The sequence below is a fragment of the Sceloporus occidentalis genome, unplaced genomic scaffold (assembly GCF_023333645.1).
Source record: "Sceloporus occidentalis isolate IW3139 unplaced genomic scaffold, rSceOcc1.0.p SCAF_130, whole genome shotgun sequence".
Taxonomy (NCBI): domain Eukaryota; kingdom Metazoa; phylum Chordata; class Lepidosauria; order Squamata; family Phrynosomatidae; genus Sceloporus; species Sceloporus occidentalis.
Genome location: NW_028317110.1, coordinates 2,400,710 through 2,418,457, shown reverse-complemented (window position 1 = coordinate 2,418,457; position 17,748 = coordinate 2,400,710). Strand labels below are relative to the sequence as shown.

Genomic DNA, 17,748 nt, shown 5'->3' with positions numbered 1-17,748 from the left:
GTTTAGTTATAAAATAACTAAAACTAAGTTCTAAAAGATTGTTTTCTGATCAAGCCACCGTGTTTCACCTCTCTAATTAGAATTCTTGGTAGGTGGGAGCCAAGATTTCCTTTCCCTAAATGGAGCTGCCCCTCTGTGTGCAGCTGTCCAGGACAGATATGCTCCGTTACTCTGCCCTTTTTAAAAATAGCCCCAGCTAGTGTGTCATCTGAGCACCGTTCTGGGGAAATGTCTGTGCCCTGCCAGCCATTTATGTGTTTTCATCATATCCATGGTACAAATGTACGCATCGACCCATCAGGTACCCAAGCTACCAGGGTAGAGAGTTTTGCTAATGGCATCTGCTTTAGTCGGGAGCCCCTGGAACCTGGGCAGATATTTTTGGTGGAGATTGAGGAAAAGGAGCTGGGATGGTGTGGTCACCTAAGAGTAGGTCTGATGGCCAGGGATCCTAGAAGTCTGGATATTGTACCAGAATATTCTCTGCCAGACCTGGTTAATATGGGCGACAGCTGGGTCTTTGCTATTACTCGAAACCACAACAGAGTGCTTGCCGAGGGTGAAGAAAACAACAAATCAGGAGTGGTAAGCGGGTTCTTATCAGACCCCTACCTAAAGGTTGGAAAGTTTAAAATCCCTCGTGACAAACTTGTGGCGCGAAGTAGGCCTGGGCGTTTCAGCCACATCTTGGATGAACTTTACAAGTCCAATATTCTACCACCAACGTCAAGAAGAAGTAGGATAGGGGTGTTGTACGAACCCCAGTCAGATGGAACCCACAACATGCACATCATCATCAATGGAGAAGACATGGGAGCCAGCGCACGTGGGATATCTGCGGAGAAGCCCCTTTATGCTGTTGTCGATGTCTTTGCCTCCACGAAGAGTGTCCGTGTTATCCAGTTAGAATATGGATGTAGGTATCTCATTCCATTGTATCATCTGTTGAACACTTAATGGGCATGGTAAAGGAGTAGGAATTTCTTTCTCCTAAATGTGAAAAGGAATACGGTAGTGTACAGACTCGTTTCTCTTATGCTTTATGGTCTGTTATGGTCTGTGTGACATTTTAAATTAGGATAAGTAGCCGGTAGGAGGGTGCGAAGGTGCTGATCTTCCATTTGCTATTTTTAGCATTGAGGGAGGAGAGTGAAAAAGCTTTTTCATTTCCTTATCCTAAAACTATTACATGCCTTGATTTAAAAGTGCAAACATTGCATTTGCTTTCCAGATCTCTAATTTACCAGTTACTGACCCTGAACCAAAATATTTATTTGCACACAATTGCTTTTAATTCCACCACCTGTCTGAAATTAATGGAGTATACTACACGGGAAAATTCACTATTAAGTTGTTTAGTAAATACATATATTCTGGTCTGATTTATGGGAAAAAAATCTCCATCATAAGATCCCCAGCTATGATGTAAACCGAGAGGCTCAATGAGAAAGGTATCTGCTACATACGTAGTTACACAGCTATTATTATTATTATTATAAAGTGTCCTTTAAGCCTCTCTATCCATTGTTCTAACTAAATGTTTCTTTAAGGGGTAGCAACCTATTTCAGAGCTCATGATATTCACCACTGTATAATTAATGTTGCCTGTTGCTTTGTGTTGCAAATAACTTTGTTTTTATGAACACACAGAATGCATACACTATGATAATACTGTATATGGAGCAGTTGCTGTCTGTAGTTATTGGAGTTAAATATGGCGCATCCTTAAAACATCTGCCACACAAGAAATGCAATGCATATTGTGCCAATAAATAATAAGTTAAGAATTTTCAGCTGAAAAATAAGATAGATTTTTACTAATTTCACTGGTCATTGTATAGAGCATATGATGCAGAACTCAGATATTGCTGTTTTTTTCCCCAGTTCCTTCATTGCAGACCCTGTGCCGTCTCATCATCCAGAAGCATGTGGTGCACAGATTAGCTATAGACTGGTTGGACCTGCCGCAGCTGCTGAAGAATTTCTGCAAATATGAATGAAAAAGAAAAACATAGTCAAGGGATTTCTGGGGACTCTACCAGGACATGTTGTACTGCATTCTGTATGTCCAGTTACAATTAAAGAAACATGATTTTGACTTTTGTGTATGCATCCAAGGGCAGCCTTGTAAATGTAACTGGCAAACATTTCTAGTATTTCAGATCCACCTGGGGCATGGTGAGGAAGCTATCACAACTATACTATATTCAGGGGCGGGCTGGGGCAGGGGGGCAATTGCCCCCCAGGCCGCCCGAAATCTAATCTAAACGGCCGCTGGGTGCTGATGCCGCCGGCCGGCGCTACTTTAATACTTTATTTATTTATTTTTAATATGGCAAGCCGATCCGGCATATTAAATAAATAAAAAAAAGGATTAAAGTAGCTCCGGCCGGTGGCATCAGCACCCAGCGGCCGTTTAGATAAGTTTTCCAGCAGTCTGACGGCCGCATAGTGATGGGAGCAGCGTGAGGGGTGAAAGGTGAGTGCGAGGGGGCGGAGCCACTTCACTTGACTTGCCCCCCAGGCCTTAGGCTGCCAGCCCTCCCCTGACTATATTTAATACTGAAAAAGCACGTTATCTATAACAGTTATACATATTGAAAGTTGTTAGGGTTGCTGCATGGCAATATCAGCCCTACGCAGCCCCATACGCAACAAACTGCGATGGACTGTGTGTTCCGACACCTCTCAATCAGAACCAGCATTAACATTTTAATTTGAGCTACAGTAGCTGGTCTGTTGCATTTGATCACACGGACCAGCCTTCACCCGCCACGTGCATCAATGAGCCTTGGTCGCCCATGACCCCGTCGTCGGTTCACTGCTTTTCTTTCCTTGAACCACTTTTGATAGGTACCGACCGCTGCAGACTGGGGACGCCCCACAAGAGCTGCAGTTTTGGAGATGCTCTGACCCAGTTATTTCGCCATTGCAATTTGGCCCTTGTCGCTCAGATTCTTACACTTGCCCATTTTTCCTCCTTCTAACATATCACTTTAATAACAACATTACAACATGTATTAAGTTGTCTTAGTCTGTCCATTCTGGTCTTATCATATACCCTGAATATATGTATTGTAAGAAGTGCTGTGTAAGTTGGTAGCGCTATATAAATAAAAGATAATATTAATAATAATAATAACAATAATGATCGACACCCCTGTATCACATACACTGTGCATACACTGTGCATAGACTCCATGCATGACAAATTTGCATTAAATGCAGAAAGTTAAGGCATTGGTCTACTAAAAGGTATCCTTCACTATGTGAAGAGAAAAAGATGCAGTCATGCACTTCCCGTAATACATATTTCAGAATCATGATGTGGATATCAAAGCATCATTTAAGCAACCACATGAAATGCACGGACTTTGATGTCACTGTTGCTTTGGGATGAGGTAGGAGCAGGCTGACTAAAGAGGCAAGGGGTGGTTGTCCCTTGGCCCAGTCCAAATGACAAAGTCCTCCCCCCTTATAGACCACAAAGTAAGATGTAATTTACCAATATCAAATTAAAATGCATTGTTATCCTAAATGCCTTATGCCGCTACCTAAATCACTACCAGTAGGTCACAAACTTACCGTACATAATGTGTCTCTGTAGGCAACTGTCCTCCAACCGCCTCACTTAAAGCAAAAATACCCTTTTCTGCCTTTTCAGATATTGAGAGGCGTGTAACTGTGATTCTGCTTGTATCCCGCTTCACTTCCATTATAAAGCAGTTCACAGAAAGCATTTCCTCTTATATTTCAGTGCTGGTTTCGGCCAAAATTTCAGAGGTGTCAATTATACAGTTATGTCAGTTTATTTACTTGATTGCTCAGGTGACCATATCTTTGAACTCTTCCTGCCCTGTCTTTTATACTCCACATGTACCGTAAGTCAGGTTACTTTTAGCTTAATTGCACATCATACTGATGAGCTGTATTTAGTTCTGAACCCTTGTGGCAGTACACGGCTGAATAGTATTCTAGCAACATGCGCCGAGCTCCCAGCAGTGTCACCTTTGGTTGATATCAGAAAGCTAGGGAAATGGGAAAAGTGTTAAATGCCAGATATTTACCATTAATACAGGCATCATAGGTAGTAATGTATTTGCTTATTAGGCAAATTAGTGTGAAGCACCAAGATTGAGTCATTTAGACAGCTCATAGGCTGCAGCCCTAAGCAATGATGAGCAATGTCAGCGGGACCTCATACCTGCATGCCGCAAAAGGGGTCTCCGGGTAGCTGTAGCCACAAAGTTCCCAGGTAGGGCAATCAGGGGTGGTCAATAAGCATTCTTATGAATGACCAGTGTTGAATAGCTCCCTAAAGATTTCATGAATGGTTTTTCAGGTAAGCAGGAATGATTTTCTTGAACGCATGTTATAATATAATAAGATAAAGCCTAACTTTCCAGGAAATTCCATATGTGTGGCACCTATGATACATGTAGGAACAACCCTGATGAAAATCTCAAACTGTAGTAAAACTCTGCAAAACTACATGGGCAAGGTTTGGCTTTTAAAGGTCTACATACAACCATTGGTTTTATTCTTGTGCATGCTGACTCCCAATGTATGGATATAATGTTTTGTGATATATAAAAAGTACCATCAAATTGGAAAATAATTTACATTTTGGGGGACATCTGATATTTTATCATTTTCACTCATGAATTGGTATAATAAAACATGTATCAGTTTGAATGTCAGTAAACTAAACATATTATCTTTCCTTACGTTGCCAATGATTCTTTCTTTAGATAAGCAAGGCACAGCCATTACTGAACTCCTTTAATAAATGGCCAGATCAGACTATAGACTGATTAGAGAATGGAGGATGCAGAAGCACAGCTATGCTGTTCAGGGATTGAGGTACAAGCGTTACCCAGCAAAGAGTATTGAGGAACTACTGCATACTAGAAGCATTGGTTATACCTTAAAAAATCATTGGAACAAACCAATAATAAGTATGTTTTCAGCACCCTCCACTGTACCAATCCCACAAACTGTCACTAAGAACGGACAGCAGGGTGTTACAGGACAGACATATCCAAAGATATGCATCTTGGCCCTGGCTATGAGAATTGCAGGTATCCCCACTGTACCAGTACCATGTGTCAAAGAAAAATAGATGGAGACGTTTGGAAGAAAAATAGATGGAGACTTGGCGTGAAGCTTATGAAAAAACAATTGAAAGATTGCCTCTGCCACTAAAGAGTCATTGTGTTCCACACTCTATTTTCCAGATGCCAGCAATTAAACTATTTCTTTTGTTAAATACAATCAATATTTTAAATAAGACTCGTGTCTGTGATTGTGTTGGTGTTCTGTTCTTCATACTTAAGCTGCTCAATTCAGGAAGTGCTGTTACAAAATTGCACGAGGAGCAGAGATAAACAATGCCTTAACTATGAAACGTTGAATATGCCTGAATATTACCTAAAATATATTGCATTACAAAAATGCGAAAGGAAAACTTCCAATATATAAGTACAATTATCAGTCAATGCATAGTTGCATGTGTATAATATGCTTGTTTTCATGTATAATTGTTTACAGAGGAATGTGATTGTCCTTCCCCACCCAGTACCTTGTAATCCATAAAGAAGACTAAGCAGATGTCCAGAGCCCTATTTCTCAGGGGCACCACAGTAGGCAAAGTTATCAAATACTGCATATGCAAGTTGGACACCAGTGGTGTGTGTTTATGGGTACCTGAATCCCCATGTATTTCATCACTAAATACCTTATAAAAGATTACATCTATAGTTTTCAGATGGTGTAGACATGAAAATAAGACAGAATATGCGAGATGATTCTAGGAGCCTGGACATAGTACGACATGGTACCAGAATATTCTCTGCCCGACTTGGTGAAGTACGGCGCTACGGAATTTGATGGCGCTATATAAAACAATAAATAATGATAACAATAATATGGGTGACAGCTAGGCTTTTACTATTACTCAAAACCACAGCTTCCCAATGAAGAGGAAAACAGCACATAAGGAGCAGGAAGCAGGCTCTTATCTGACCCCTAGCTAAAGGCAAAAAAATTAAAAATCCCTTGAGCTTGTGGCTCAAAGTAGGCTAGGACACTTCAGTCATCGACCTAAAATTCATTTTGCAAGTCCAATATTGTACCACCACCCTTGGGAGCATGTCAGCTGTAAATCAATCTACTTGTAAGTGTATGTAACGAACATTACATGACCTTGTTGTAGTAGTGCACCAGTAGTGCTAGCTGCCAGAGGAGGCCCCTGCCGGCGACCAATAGAGTCGCTCGCACGGACCTTTAACATCTGACAGCGGAACTTGGCCTGGGGAGAGCCACTCCAGGAATTAAAGATCTGTATGAGCGACTCTAATTGTCGCTCGTACGGAGCTTTAACTTCTGCAGCGGGAAGACCAATGGTCTCCCCAGGCCGAGTTTCGCCACCTGGATTTTGCAGGTACACTTCATTGGTTGATGGCAGAGGAGGCCCCTGTCGGCAACCAATAGAGTAGCTCGTACGGACCGGCGCCCAAGTCTACTTTTAACTAATATTCTGGTCTGATTTATCCAAAGATCTTCATTCTCCACGATAAGATCCCCAAGTGTTATGTCAGGCTCATTGAGAAGCTTTTAACTGCTGCTTATCTAGTTACACAATTGCATACCTTAAATCTCCAAAATACAGTGCTAAAATGTATCTCTATAAAATTTTGTCAAATTAATATAAATTTAAAACAAAACCACCACTAACCACTAGTGTAAATAACCATCCAGCAACGGCGATTTATTAAAATCGCATAAATGCTCATATGAAACTAGTACTGAGGAAAACGCATATAAAGTATTAACAATGTGGTACCGGACCCCAAGCAGACACTAGTTGCTGGAGGGGGGTGTTGGCTCCCTCATCCACATATGGTTAGATTGCCTGCTTATCGTCCCATTCTGGAGAATGGTCCACAGGGCTCTGGAGTCCAGGTTGACCTATTTTGTTTCAAAATCTTGATATGCTTTCAATGAGCCTTTGTACTTCATACTTTTAGCTTTTGTTTATTTTATATTTTTCAGATTAAGTTCCTATATTCATATATTTAAGATTACTTGTGCAATATTGTTGTATTTTTCAATTGTTGCCCATATTACTTAATACATATTTTATAGTGAACTATATTTTTGTGTAAATAAAAAAACTTTTAAACTTTACACAGCTTTTTTTTTTTTTTTTTTATTACTACAAATACAGAAAAATAGATATGTTGTTGATGTAGTCACAAGGGAGTGGCTTTAATACAAGGTTTTTTCTCACCCTAGGCAAAAACTCATTTTGCCACCCCCTTGTAAATTATCTTCGGGGGCGGAGTCATATGAGTGCATGATACACATCACCACCCCTCCACTTTCACTCCATCTCTTCCCTTTCTTTCTACTCATTCTATCTCCCCTATGTCCTTTTTATGTCTCCATTTTATTACTATCTTTCCCCTTCCTCCTCATCACTTACCTTCCTGAAGTCCTGTGGTGAGAGCATGAGGCCTCTGTTTTACAGCTCTGTTACGGTGCGCAGCTTCACTGCTGAGCCAGGGGTGGATCCAGACACTCAAAACCAACATCGATGCACACACACTAACACAACCAGACACCCACACACTACCACAACCAGACACCCACAAAAAAAAACCTAGACACTCAAACTAACACAACCAAACACACATCTTAACAAAGACTTGCATACATACCTAGGCAGATAGACATTAAAAGACAGACACATACACGCAGCTCACTTACCCCAGGGAGCCTCCAATTCATCGGCCTGGAGATCTGCACCTTAGGCTGGCACCTACCTCGTCTATAGATTAGATACAGTTACAAAGTGCTGTCTCCAAAGCATGATAGGGGGCTCTAACAAGACCCCTTGTGTGCAAAACAGCCAATCAGTGGTGCAAATTGTTGGACCATGGAGAATGACATGCAACTTTCTTTGGTAAGGCTGGCTGGGACATTAAATTGTCATGTGTCATTTCCAAGAGTACACTTTGTATAGGTATTTATTGTGTTCTGTTGTCATCTGCCATTTAATAAATGGGTAATATAAAAAGTGTCCAATACCCTTAGCCAGCAGACTACTGTTCTGCATCTTCAATGATGCTACTGCTGCTATGGGACTGAGTAACTGGAAGCTCTGAACTGTGGAAATAAGACTGTGGAAGTTCTTGGCACAGGTTTTATTGGTATATCAGTATACAGGGATTTCTTTGGCACTCCCCCTCCTCCATAAGTAACAAAACACTTACACAAAGATTAATACATACAAAACATGCTTTAACATCCACACAGAAATAACATTCACTTACACACTCACACCATTCAACACATGCTCACTCTAAGATATACAACCCTACCCCTACCTACACCTTGACACTACTCACACTCCTTCTTTGCACATTGCATATCTTCAGAACGGCTTGGACTATCCTGCCCTACTACAATGAGGTCACGTAAAATTTTGGGGGTTTTTTTGACTAAAGGGAGTGTTTGCAAGAGAGTTGTGGTTTCAGATGCATTACTTTACATTATGAAGGCACATCTCAAAAATCCAGTCAGTTCATGAAATTTCTGCCCTGGTCCCCTGTATTGTATGAAGCAGAAGCATATAGGATTAACAACAGCTCAGCCACGAAACAGTAGACCATACGCATTGGACAGAATGAGGCTGCCAAGTGCTGTAGTGCACAAAGCAGTGTTCACTAGAGTGTTGTCTCATGCTTCACTATCTGGAAGTCTGTTGGACGAATAGTGCCCAACGTCAAGTTTAGTAGAGAAGATGTAATGGTCAGGGGCTAGTGGCAATAACCTACCGGGTCCCATAGGATGAGATCTTTTAACTCACTGGCATTGTTTTCCCAAAGTCTCTATCTTAGTTCACAATGAAAGAAGAGGAGCAACACGATGTGTTGTCATAAAGGATTTTTTTTAACCATTTTCAGACATGGCCACTTTAAAATAGCTTCTTCTGAATTATTTGAGAATTAAACATATTCTGGAAACTCTTCCCAATGGTTGTGGAAGATAATGAATTGCCCCATATTTGAAGCAACAACATCCCCGAAGCTTCAATTTACATGTCACGGGGACGTCTGAAACACAAACAAATGTTTTATATAGATGTCATATGACCCATCTGAGACTTGGTCATATATATTCAAAAATGCATCCCCAATGTGTTGATGAGGTTGTACTGAACATGGCACACTTGGTGGGATAGTCTACGTTTACCTAAATTCTTGACAGCCTGATTTGTATATTAAATGCCCTGTTTGTTTGTTTTTCCATGAGTAACCATCAGCACTGAAAATAGTGATAACGGATACACTATATGTAATGAAATAAAGTGTAGAAGTGCGCTCAAAAAACAAAATAAAAATAGAAAACCATACAGTCCCCACCAAATGGTGTAGAAAAAAATAGCATAACCCCAAACAGCTCAGTGTGATGTTTAAACAGGAAAATGCACCCAAAGTTTTACACGACTCACACAAAGGGCGGCCTTCAGGTCTATATATAAAGGCCGTTATTGATTTTTTTTTTTTTTTAAATCCACTTCCTAACTTATTACTGTATTTTAAGCTCAAATAAAAATATTTTTAGAATGAGACTTCTCCTGTGAGGTAGGAGCGTTGATTTGCAGCAAGCAAAACTGGTTTTACAATTAATACCATTGTACTAAGTATTGTATTTGTTGTCAGCTGGGCCTTTCCTGGCCAGGATTCCACTTGTGCTATAGTACTGTGATACAGGCATGTCTCTAAAAGGGGTGTCCAACCAAATGCAGGGACCCCACCTCCAAAAAATATACCCCTTGGTGTTTTACACGACAGGGTAGAGGGAACGCAGATATCTGTGACCAGCTCCCTCTGGAAAATGAACAATGACGCAATAGAGCATGACATCATATCTAGATACTCAGCACAGTACAGTGCAGGGGCACATGGCAGCAAGCCCGTTGTTGAAACACAGACCTTCGTGCTCTGGTGGGCAGCACTGGATAAGCAACAAGGGCCTTACTTCACCACCACAGGAGTGCAAAACAAAAACTACAAGTAATAGTTACAATTATGTATTACAATACAAGTAAGGACATCCTTGGTTAAAAAATAATTTGCAGTTTATTACCACATTTCTATTGTTTCAGATTTCCTGAGATTGCAATAGATACAGATTTGGAGATCTGTTGATGAGTCCTTTTTGTTTTAAATTGCACAAACATGGCATTCCTACGTACAATTCTTGTTAATAACCATTTTACAAGATAATAGACACATGGTTCGCGGTCATATTTCACGTACGTCCATTTAAATAAAAAACACTTCTACTGCCATCAACGGATCCCTTTTTTTAAATTATAGTTGTAGATCCTGTTCTCAAAAGAATATTTCAAGGCATGCCCAGTTCTAGCTTGTGAAGCTACCACTGTCTGGAAGTGTCAACCACCTGCTCTACAATTTCACCTGTTCATAGGGACCAATCCATGCATCGGCCAGTTCCCTCAATGTACTGTAGCGACGCTGAAATACATCATCACTGCACTCTGACAGCAACCGTGTGATCTGGTCAGTCAACAAATCCACATTTGTCTTTTTTGCAGGCATATCCATGTTGTCACCCTTCATGATTTTCAGGGTGTCCGTGGACACAGGAAGCATGAATTCAAGTGCTTGCGTCTGTTTCCACCAGGAATCTTCGAGCATAGCTTGTGTCAGAACTTCCTGGTTGGCATTGAGGACAGTCAAGATATGGCGGCAGGGCAGTTTCATGGTGTTGTAGAAGGGACAAGTACATTTCTTTTGGTACTGCCAACTTACTTCCTGAAGGTTCTCTAGAAACTGGACATTTATTCCATCCTCACTTTTGCCAATCAATTGTAAAGATTTCTGTGCAACAGACAACTCTTTCAAACAGAGATCAAAAGCCGCAGGTATGCAGATCCGGTTCAGCGATTCACAGATTATTGATGTGGCCTCAGTATCTATTTCAGACTCTGTAGAAGAAGTGTGAGCTGACGTGGATGTTTTATCTTCCCCTGCCAATAATACCTTATCTTGAGGGCCGCACGGGCGCACGTTAGGCACACCCCTCCCAGCAGTTTGCACCTGGATAAATTTAAGCAAAGAAGACAGACCTTCCTCTACCTTGGGTTCCTTGCTGAATATCTGGCTAAATTCTCCACTCACAAAGTCCATCATATGAAAATACACAAGGCATTCAGCCCAATTCCTCCATCGATGTAAGGCCCAAATTCGGTCTACCAGTAACCAATCTAGTTTTACCTGCTCCAACATATGTGGTTTCAAAAACTGGTGCAGGATTATGTGCATGTTCCTTAGATTCCTCTTTGTGGCTGAGCACATTGCATTCTTCAGAGCATTTAGTAGCAATGACTCAGTTTGATTAGGCAATCTGCAGATATTTTCTTTAAAGTATTTACATACATGGAAAGCAGAAAGGACAACCTCAGCTGATGGGAATGCTTTAGAGATAGCTTCAGCTCCATTAAAATAAGGGTCCACCAGAAATACACAGACTGTAGGCCAGCAGGGATTGAAGTCTTTGAAGACGCTGAACATTTGAGCCAGTCCTTCGGGTGTCTCATCAGCGATGGCTATATGCACAATTTTAACCATGTCATGTTCAGTTGTAAGAAAGGGGCCATCTACCACAAAGGTGTAAAGAGCTTTCCCATTTTCGTTGTAGGATCGGACCAGCAATAGCACTTCTGGAAAGTGCATGAATACCTTTCCCATCAATAAGGTTTGTATATTAGCATGGGCCAGCTCAGCATTTTCATCTAAATTAAAGTTAATCTGCGAACCAGGGTAAATTCCCAGGAAACTGTTCATTAATTGTGAAGCCATCTCCACAACTCTCTTAGAACATTCAGCACCTGTTAATATATAAAAGTTGTATTAACAAAAAGTAACAGAAAAAGAATGTTTTACAACTGCAATCCCTTTGTGTTTGATGACACCAGTTGGGTACCCAAATACTGTAAATTTTGGGAGTTAGGATAAGCATTTTTTTTTTTTAAATAGTAGCTCAACATAAGCTCTGCTTACTAAAGTTCCTGCTATAGTGAAAACATTAATACATTTGAACTTCAAATACCTTGATATCAGTTTGACGATTACTTCAAGCAACTCATAAAACATTATTTAGCACCAATCATTGCTAACTCTGGAAAGACTGGATACATTACTCGCAAGTCATTCGTTTAAACCAATTTCACACCTTTTTCATCCAATACCGTTTACCATCCACAGGCCAAATGATTCATATTCATCAATACTGTATCTTTCATTCAATAAGGCAGATAAAATCTCCTGTTTTAGCTCATGCCTGTCACCAGAAGTAAGTGTGTTAAAGAGACCCTCCAGCCATCAAGAGCACTGTAATGCGTATGACGGCTGCATGGCCCCATTACATTTTAGTGTTTGTTTTGCAAATGCACTGGCGGAATCTGCAGATTGTATGAATTTGCCTCTTTCCCTGCCCCTAGCTACATGCAGTGCAGGCCGAACACCTCCCTGCATGTCATGTACTTACCACCAGTCACCTCCTGTGTTGGCGTGGGAACGCCGGTGGGGGGCTGTATCTACAGTTGGATCAGCAACACTGGAAAATTGTCTGATCCCTGCTGTCATGTAGGGAATCAGACACTGTGCTGCAAGACACCCCCAGAAAAACTCCCCTAATAATTTGAAAATGTCCTTTTGTGGGCTACAACTCATATCACACTCAGCCAAGCTCAAGACTCTTACATTAATATATAGTCCGGATATTTTGGCCAGCCCAACTACTTTACTGACAATTATAATAGTCACAAAGTACCCTCAGTTCCCGAGCACCGTGCTTGCATTACATCACATAGCAGCAAACCCTTGTGTTAGCACACGTGTGTGTTAATGTGAGATATGTGTTAACGGCTACACACTACACTTTTAAAGCTATATATTATCTAACAGCAGAGGGAAGATATCTCTATAGAAGCCCAATGCACTCTGCAACTGAGATCGGTGCCGGTGCCGGTGCCAGTTGTTTGTTGCAATGATTACTCACCAAAGTGACAGGAGAATGAACCCACTCATTCACAGACACAGCACCCGGAGTCAAACACTTCCGGGTTATATCAGCATGTGACTCTCGTGGTCACGTGACACAGAGACTGCGGAGGAAAAATGAATGTATAAGAAGCAGGGTTCCGGTAGGCTGGTGGTGGAGCAGCAATGCATCATATTTTGGCACTCTTTCGTGTTCGGGACATTACAATGTGTTTTATGCTACTTTGACAACTTGTAGGTCATTTTTTAACCCTGTAAACTGTAAAGTCGTTTTACTTTACAGGGAGGGTGGTAGATAAATGGAACAGCCTGAGATTTTTTGGGACTCAGATCAGCTCTATGCATTTTATAACGCTTGCATGCACTAAAAATACTTTTAGGTATATCTTTTAGTTGTATTTGAGGCTGTGATTTTTGTTGATCGGTAAGTAAATGTAACTCATGCATTAGTTTGTCCGTAGTATCGCTTGTTTGGCTCCTTGCTGTATGAATAAACCCCTCATTACTGCTTTGTCAGCAGCCAAAGTGTTACTAAGGAAATCTGGCTTGTGTTGTTAATCACAAAGTAATCTTGGAATTGATTCTGCATGCGAAAGCTGTTAAAGAATCAAACTTACAGAAATAAACACCAGGGCCCCCGAGATTGGTTCGGGAAGTCCATTAGTATTGTGGCTATCAAGGGTGCGTGGTCGAACCAGGTGATTAACCACTTAACGACCTATGACAGGGCAGACATGTCATGCAAAAAAGGTCACTTAACGACCAACGACGTGCTTGGCACGTCATGACATTAAACAGTGTTCCTTAATGTCTGGCCCCTTCCCGGTGGCGTCAACGTCTGCCATACACTGTTTCGCCTCCTAAACTTCAATGGTGTAGCTGAAATGCCTCAATAGCGAGGCATTCAGCAACACCGAACACCCACCGCAGGACTGTGAAAGCTCAGAAGATGTTGCTGATATTGGGGTGTTTTTTGACAGTGATGTATTCCAGGGCCGGTAAATCTAAAAATACAGACTGAATACATCCAACCTATGCATGGTGGGTATCACTGTACGCAGGAGATGTTTTCGAATATACCAGGTTCAAAGATGTGCCAATAGGATGTCGTTTGTTTTTTTTTGAAAATTAGTCTAGCCACATTGTTCAGGATGGATTGGAGCCGTGAAAAGTGGGAGAGGAGTAGGGAGTTACAATAGTCCAGGTGGGATATCACAAGGAAGACTGAACTGCAATCTGACAGTATAGATATAATAAATTTAGAACCTTCTCAATACCTTACCACTTGCTACAAATAAAAACACCCAAAGTCAGTTATCAGTGAAATGTTCTTGATGTCATGTCCAAGATCAAGCAGAACAAAAATACTTTTTCTACAAATCTTTTTTTGCTATGGAATTATTCTACATGTACCTAATGTTATTTACCATATTTGCTTAATTATAAGACGACACCCCAAAATATGAATATTAATTCAGGAAAAAAGAAAAAGCCTGACTATAAGACTACCCTATAGGAAAAAAAGTTTTACTAGTAAATGTTAATTCACATGTAAACAATTTTTTCATATTTCATAAAAACTATGATTGAGAAAAATGCATTTCTTGTTTTTATTTCCTTTTATTTGCCAACCTGCCCCCAGTTATGCACATCTGCCCCCAGGCTTGCCACTCTGCCCCCCCCCCCCGGATATGACCACGAATATAACACGAGGGGTATTTTTCAGAGCATTCTTATATTCAAGAAAATACGGTATATATAGAAATGAAGATGCGGTGTCAACTGACATTACAGCATGCAGCAGTTTTCAAGTCTGATCAGAAAAAAAAACATCACTGTGAAGGTCTATATAAAGCAAATACAGTCTAGCATATTACATTTTAAACAGTGATTATTGTAATTTTCAATTTTGTCATGGATTTTGTTATCACTTTAATTCAATTATCCCCATGGCCCAGTTCAGCCTGTTCGTATATACTAGGGGTGTCCAAGTTTTTTCTGCAGTGGGCCACTTTATCAGAAATGTATATGTGTGTGGCCTATAAAGCCTTTTAGCTTTATAATGCATATTAATACAGGGTTAATTTGGCGATAATGAATAAACAGTGGAAATTTTTATGTAATTCTATTTATACTAAATAACTTAAACAGTAAAACAAAGTCAGTCCACAAACTATTTAAAACAGGTTTAGCCAAATAAAACTGCACAAGGCTGGAGCACACTGTGGGTAAAATTTGGATTTAAGCTGGTTGACGCACACTGGAGGCAGGGCCGGATTAAGAGAATCATGGGCCTTGGCGGCCATTTTATAGAAATAAATAAAATAGACAGAATTTTAACTCCTCTGCATCAATGTGTACTGCATAAAGAGAACATCAGTGCTCGGCAGATAATATAGGATAGAATCTTATGTTATGGGACTGGGAGTAATCAGTAAACTAAAAAAGTAATCATACACGGGACGCCCGAAGCCACAATTTACTGCCACTTATCCTTTTTAATAAAATATGCAGATTGAAACAGAGTAAATAACACAAAACCATTACTTTTCCTCTCTGGAAATTTCTGGGCCAAGAAAGTTTTGTCCTCTGAAGTGACTACAAATTTAGGAGGGCGTTTTATCTCTGAATAAGTAAAAATTACATAGTTCTATTTATTCCTACAGTAAGCAAAGTGCCAGAAAACAGACAACCAAATACACACCAGGACAGGTTCTGCCACACCGACACCCAAACGTGCGCGCGCACACACACACACACACCAGGACAGGCTCTGTCACGCCGACACCCAAACACACACACACCAGGACAGGCTCTGCCACACCGACACCCAAGCACACACACCAAGACGAGCTCTGCCACACCGACACCCAAACACTCACAGGCTCTGCCACACCGACACCCAGATACACACACCAGGACGGGGTCTGCCACACAGACACCCAAACACACCAGGACAGGCTCTGTAACACCGACACCCAGACACACACCATAAAAGACTGAAGCATAAAAAATTATTTTCTACACTGCTTTGTCATTCACTGCCCCTTTTGTATTTTTGCTCCCTTGTGTTTTGCTGTCCCAGCCAGGCCCCCTTTACTATTGATTAGTGTCCCCCCAGAACCTTGTGTATTGCCCCCCCTTTGTGCATTTATGCCCCCTCACCCTTGTGTATTGATTTATGTGATGCCCTCCCTTGTGTATTGATGCCCCCACCCCTTTTGTATAGGTTAATGTAATGCCCTACCACCCTCTTGTCTATTAATGCCCCCACTGCCATGTGTATTTCCCCCAGCCACACACACCCGTTTATATTTATTTTATAATGCCATAACCCAGCAACCCCCTCTCTTATATGGCTCCACTTTCCTATAACCTCTATTTTTTGGTAATACTTACATTTTTCTTTTTTCCTACTCTCCTACCATGTGATGACCCTCTCATTGCCACGAGGAACACCTTCTCTGAGCTCGCCCCCTCGAACATCACGTGTTCAAAGCGGCCGCTTTGAATGTGGTCTGCCAGCGCACAGACCTCGAAGTCCGGCGGGCCGCACATTGGACGCACCTGGTATATACCTTCACAGCATGTTTGCTGAGAACCACCACCTCCTGTGACAATCCAGCGATGACATGCGGTGATCCAGTGGCAGCAGGCTTCTCTTCCCTAATGTCTAGAGGCAGTATCTACAGAATGTACAGCAGACATGTATCTACAGCACATGTGCATACATTTAACACACCTCCCATGTGACTTTCTCCTGCTTATAAAAGCTCCTGCCACCTGGAGGATGAGGCTCAGTTGTTTATACAACTAGTGATAGATCATGCTCCCAAGATCACCACTTTTCCTTAGGTTGTTTCCTCCTTTATTTTTGTATATGTTTTGTGAAATGCATATTTGTAGGTTCTGATAAAACTTTAGGGTTGAGCAACCTCTCCTGCCACCCAGGGGTCTCATTAATGGTCTCTAGAGAAGGGTTTAAATTGCTTATTTGGGTTAAAATGCAGTACAGTCCCATTAATTGGGTTCTTTGATGTAGCGGCGGTATAAGCAACATATGGCCATATAGCATGATGGAATTCACAATATCTATGCCTTAGGTGTTTTTTAATTTGCCTATTAGAATTGACCAATTGTTTATGACCATAGCCTTGATAATCTACTCTTCTAGCTTTCATCCCTGTCTGGACTGATTTTTGAGCAGGCCATTGACTTTGCTTATTGGATAGTTTAACATACTGTGTACGGCCACCTGTTTAATCTACTCTGCTATTGTCAGACCTGGCCTGCCACTGACCTTGTCTCCTGGTGGTTTCTTTATATTGGTCATTTCTGGCCGTTGATGCTGCCTTTAATTAAAGCTAGAAAACAGAGTGAAGTGGATAAAAATAATTTAAAAAAAAAAGCAATGTATCACACGTAATAGGTGCACCATCCAAACACCATCTATCAACCAAGAAACTCCAAAGAGTAAACACACACACCTTAAAAATGAGTGTGTCTTTCAGAAGCGTGAAAGTGCTGCCACCTCTCACATGATTCTGTTTAAACATTTCCATACACAATTGCAATTATATTTCACACCAGCAGTTTCATCCTTTGGAGAGACACACTAAGTCATATTTTTGGGGTGTTTGTGTGTTTTTTC

The 17,748-nt window shown here is 41.0% G+C and overlaps 2 protein-coding genes across 2 annotated transcripts; one reads left to right on the top strand and one right to left on the bottom strand.

Moving 5' to 3' along the window:
- Positions 1-228: 228 nt before the first annotated feature.
- On the top strand, positions 229-2,000 carry LOC149281601 (neuralized-like protein 2). Its single transcript, XM_089499166.1, has 2 exons — positions 229-916; positions 1,885-2,000. The coding sequence occupies exons 1-2, from the start codon at positions 229-231 to the stop codon at positions 1,998-2,000; spliced, it is 804 nt and encodes a 267-aa protein (XP_089355292.1).
- Positions 2,001-10,478: 8,478 nt separating this feature from the next.
- Positions 10,479-17,430, bottom strand: LOC149281600 (zinc finger SWIM domain-containing protein 1-like). The gene is made up of 4 exons (XM_089499165.1): positions 17,398-17,430; positions 16,665-16,783; positions 12,284-12,375; positions 10,479-11,923 (listed from the first exon to the last, which is right to left on the bottom strand). The coding sequence occupies exons 1-4, from the start codon at positions 17,428-17,430 to the stop codon at positions 10,479-10,481; spliced, it is 1,689 nt and encodes a 562-aa protein (XP_089355291.1).
- Between the last annotated feature and the right edge of the window lie 318 nt (positions 17,431-17,748).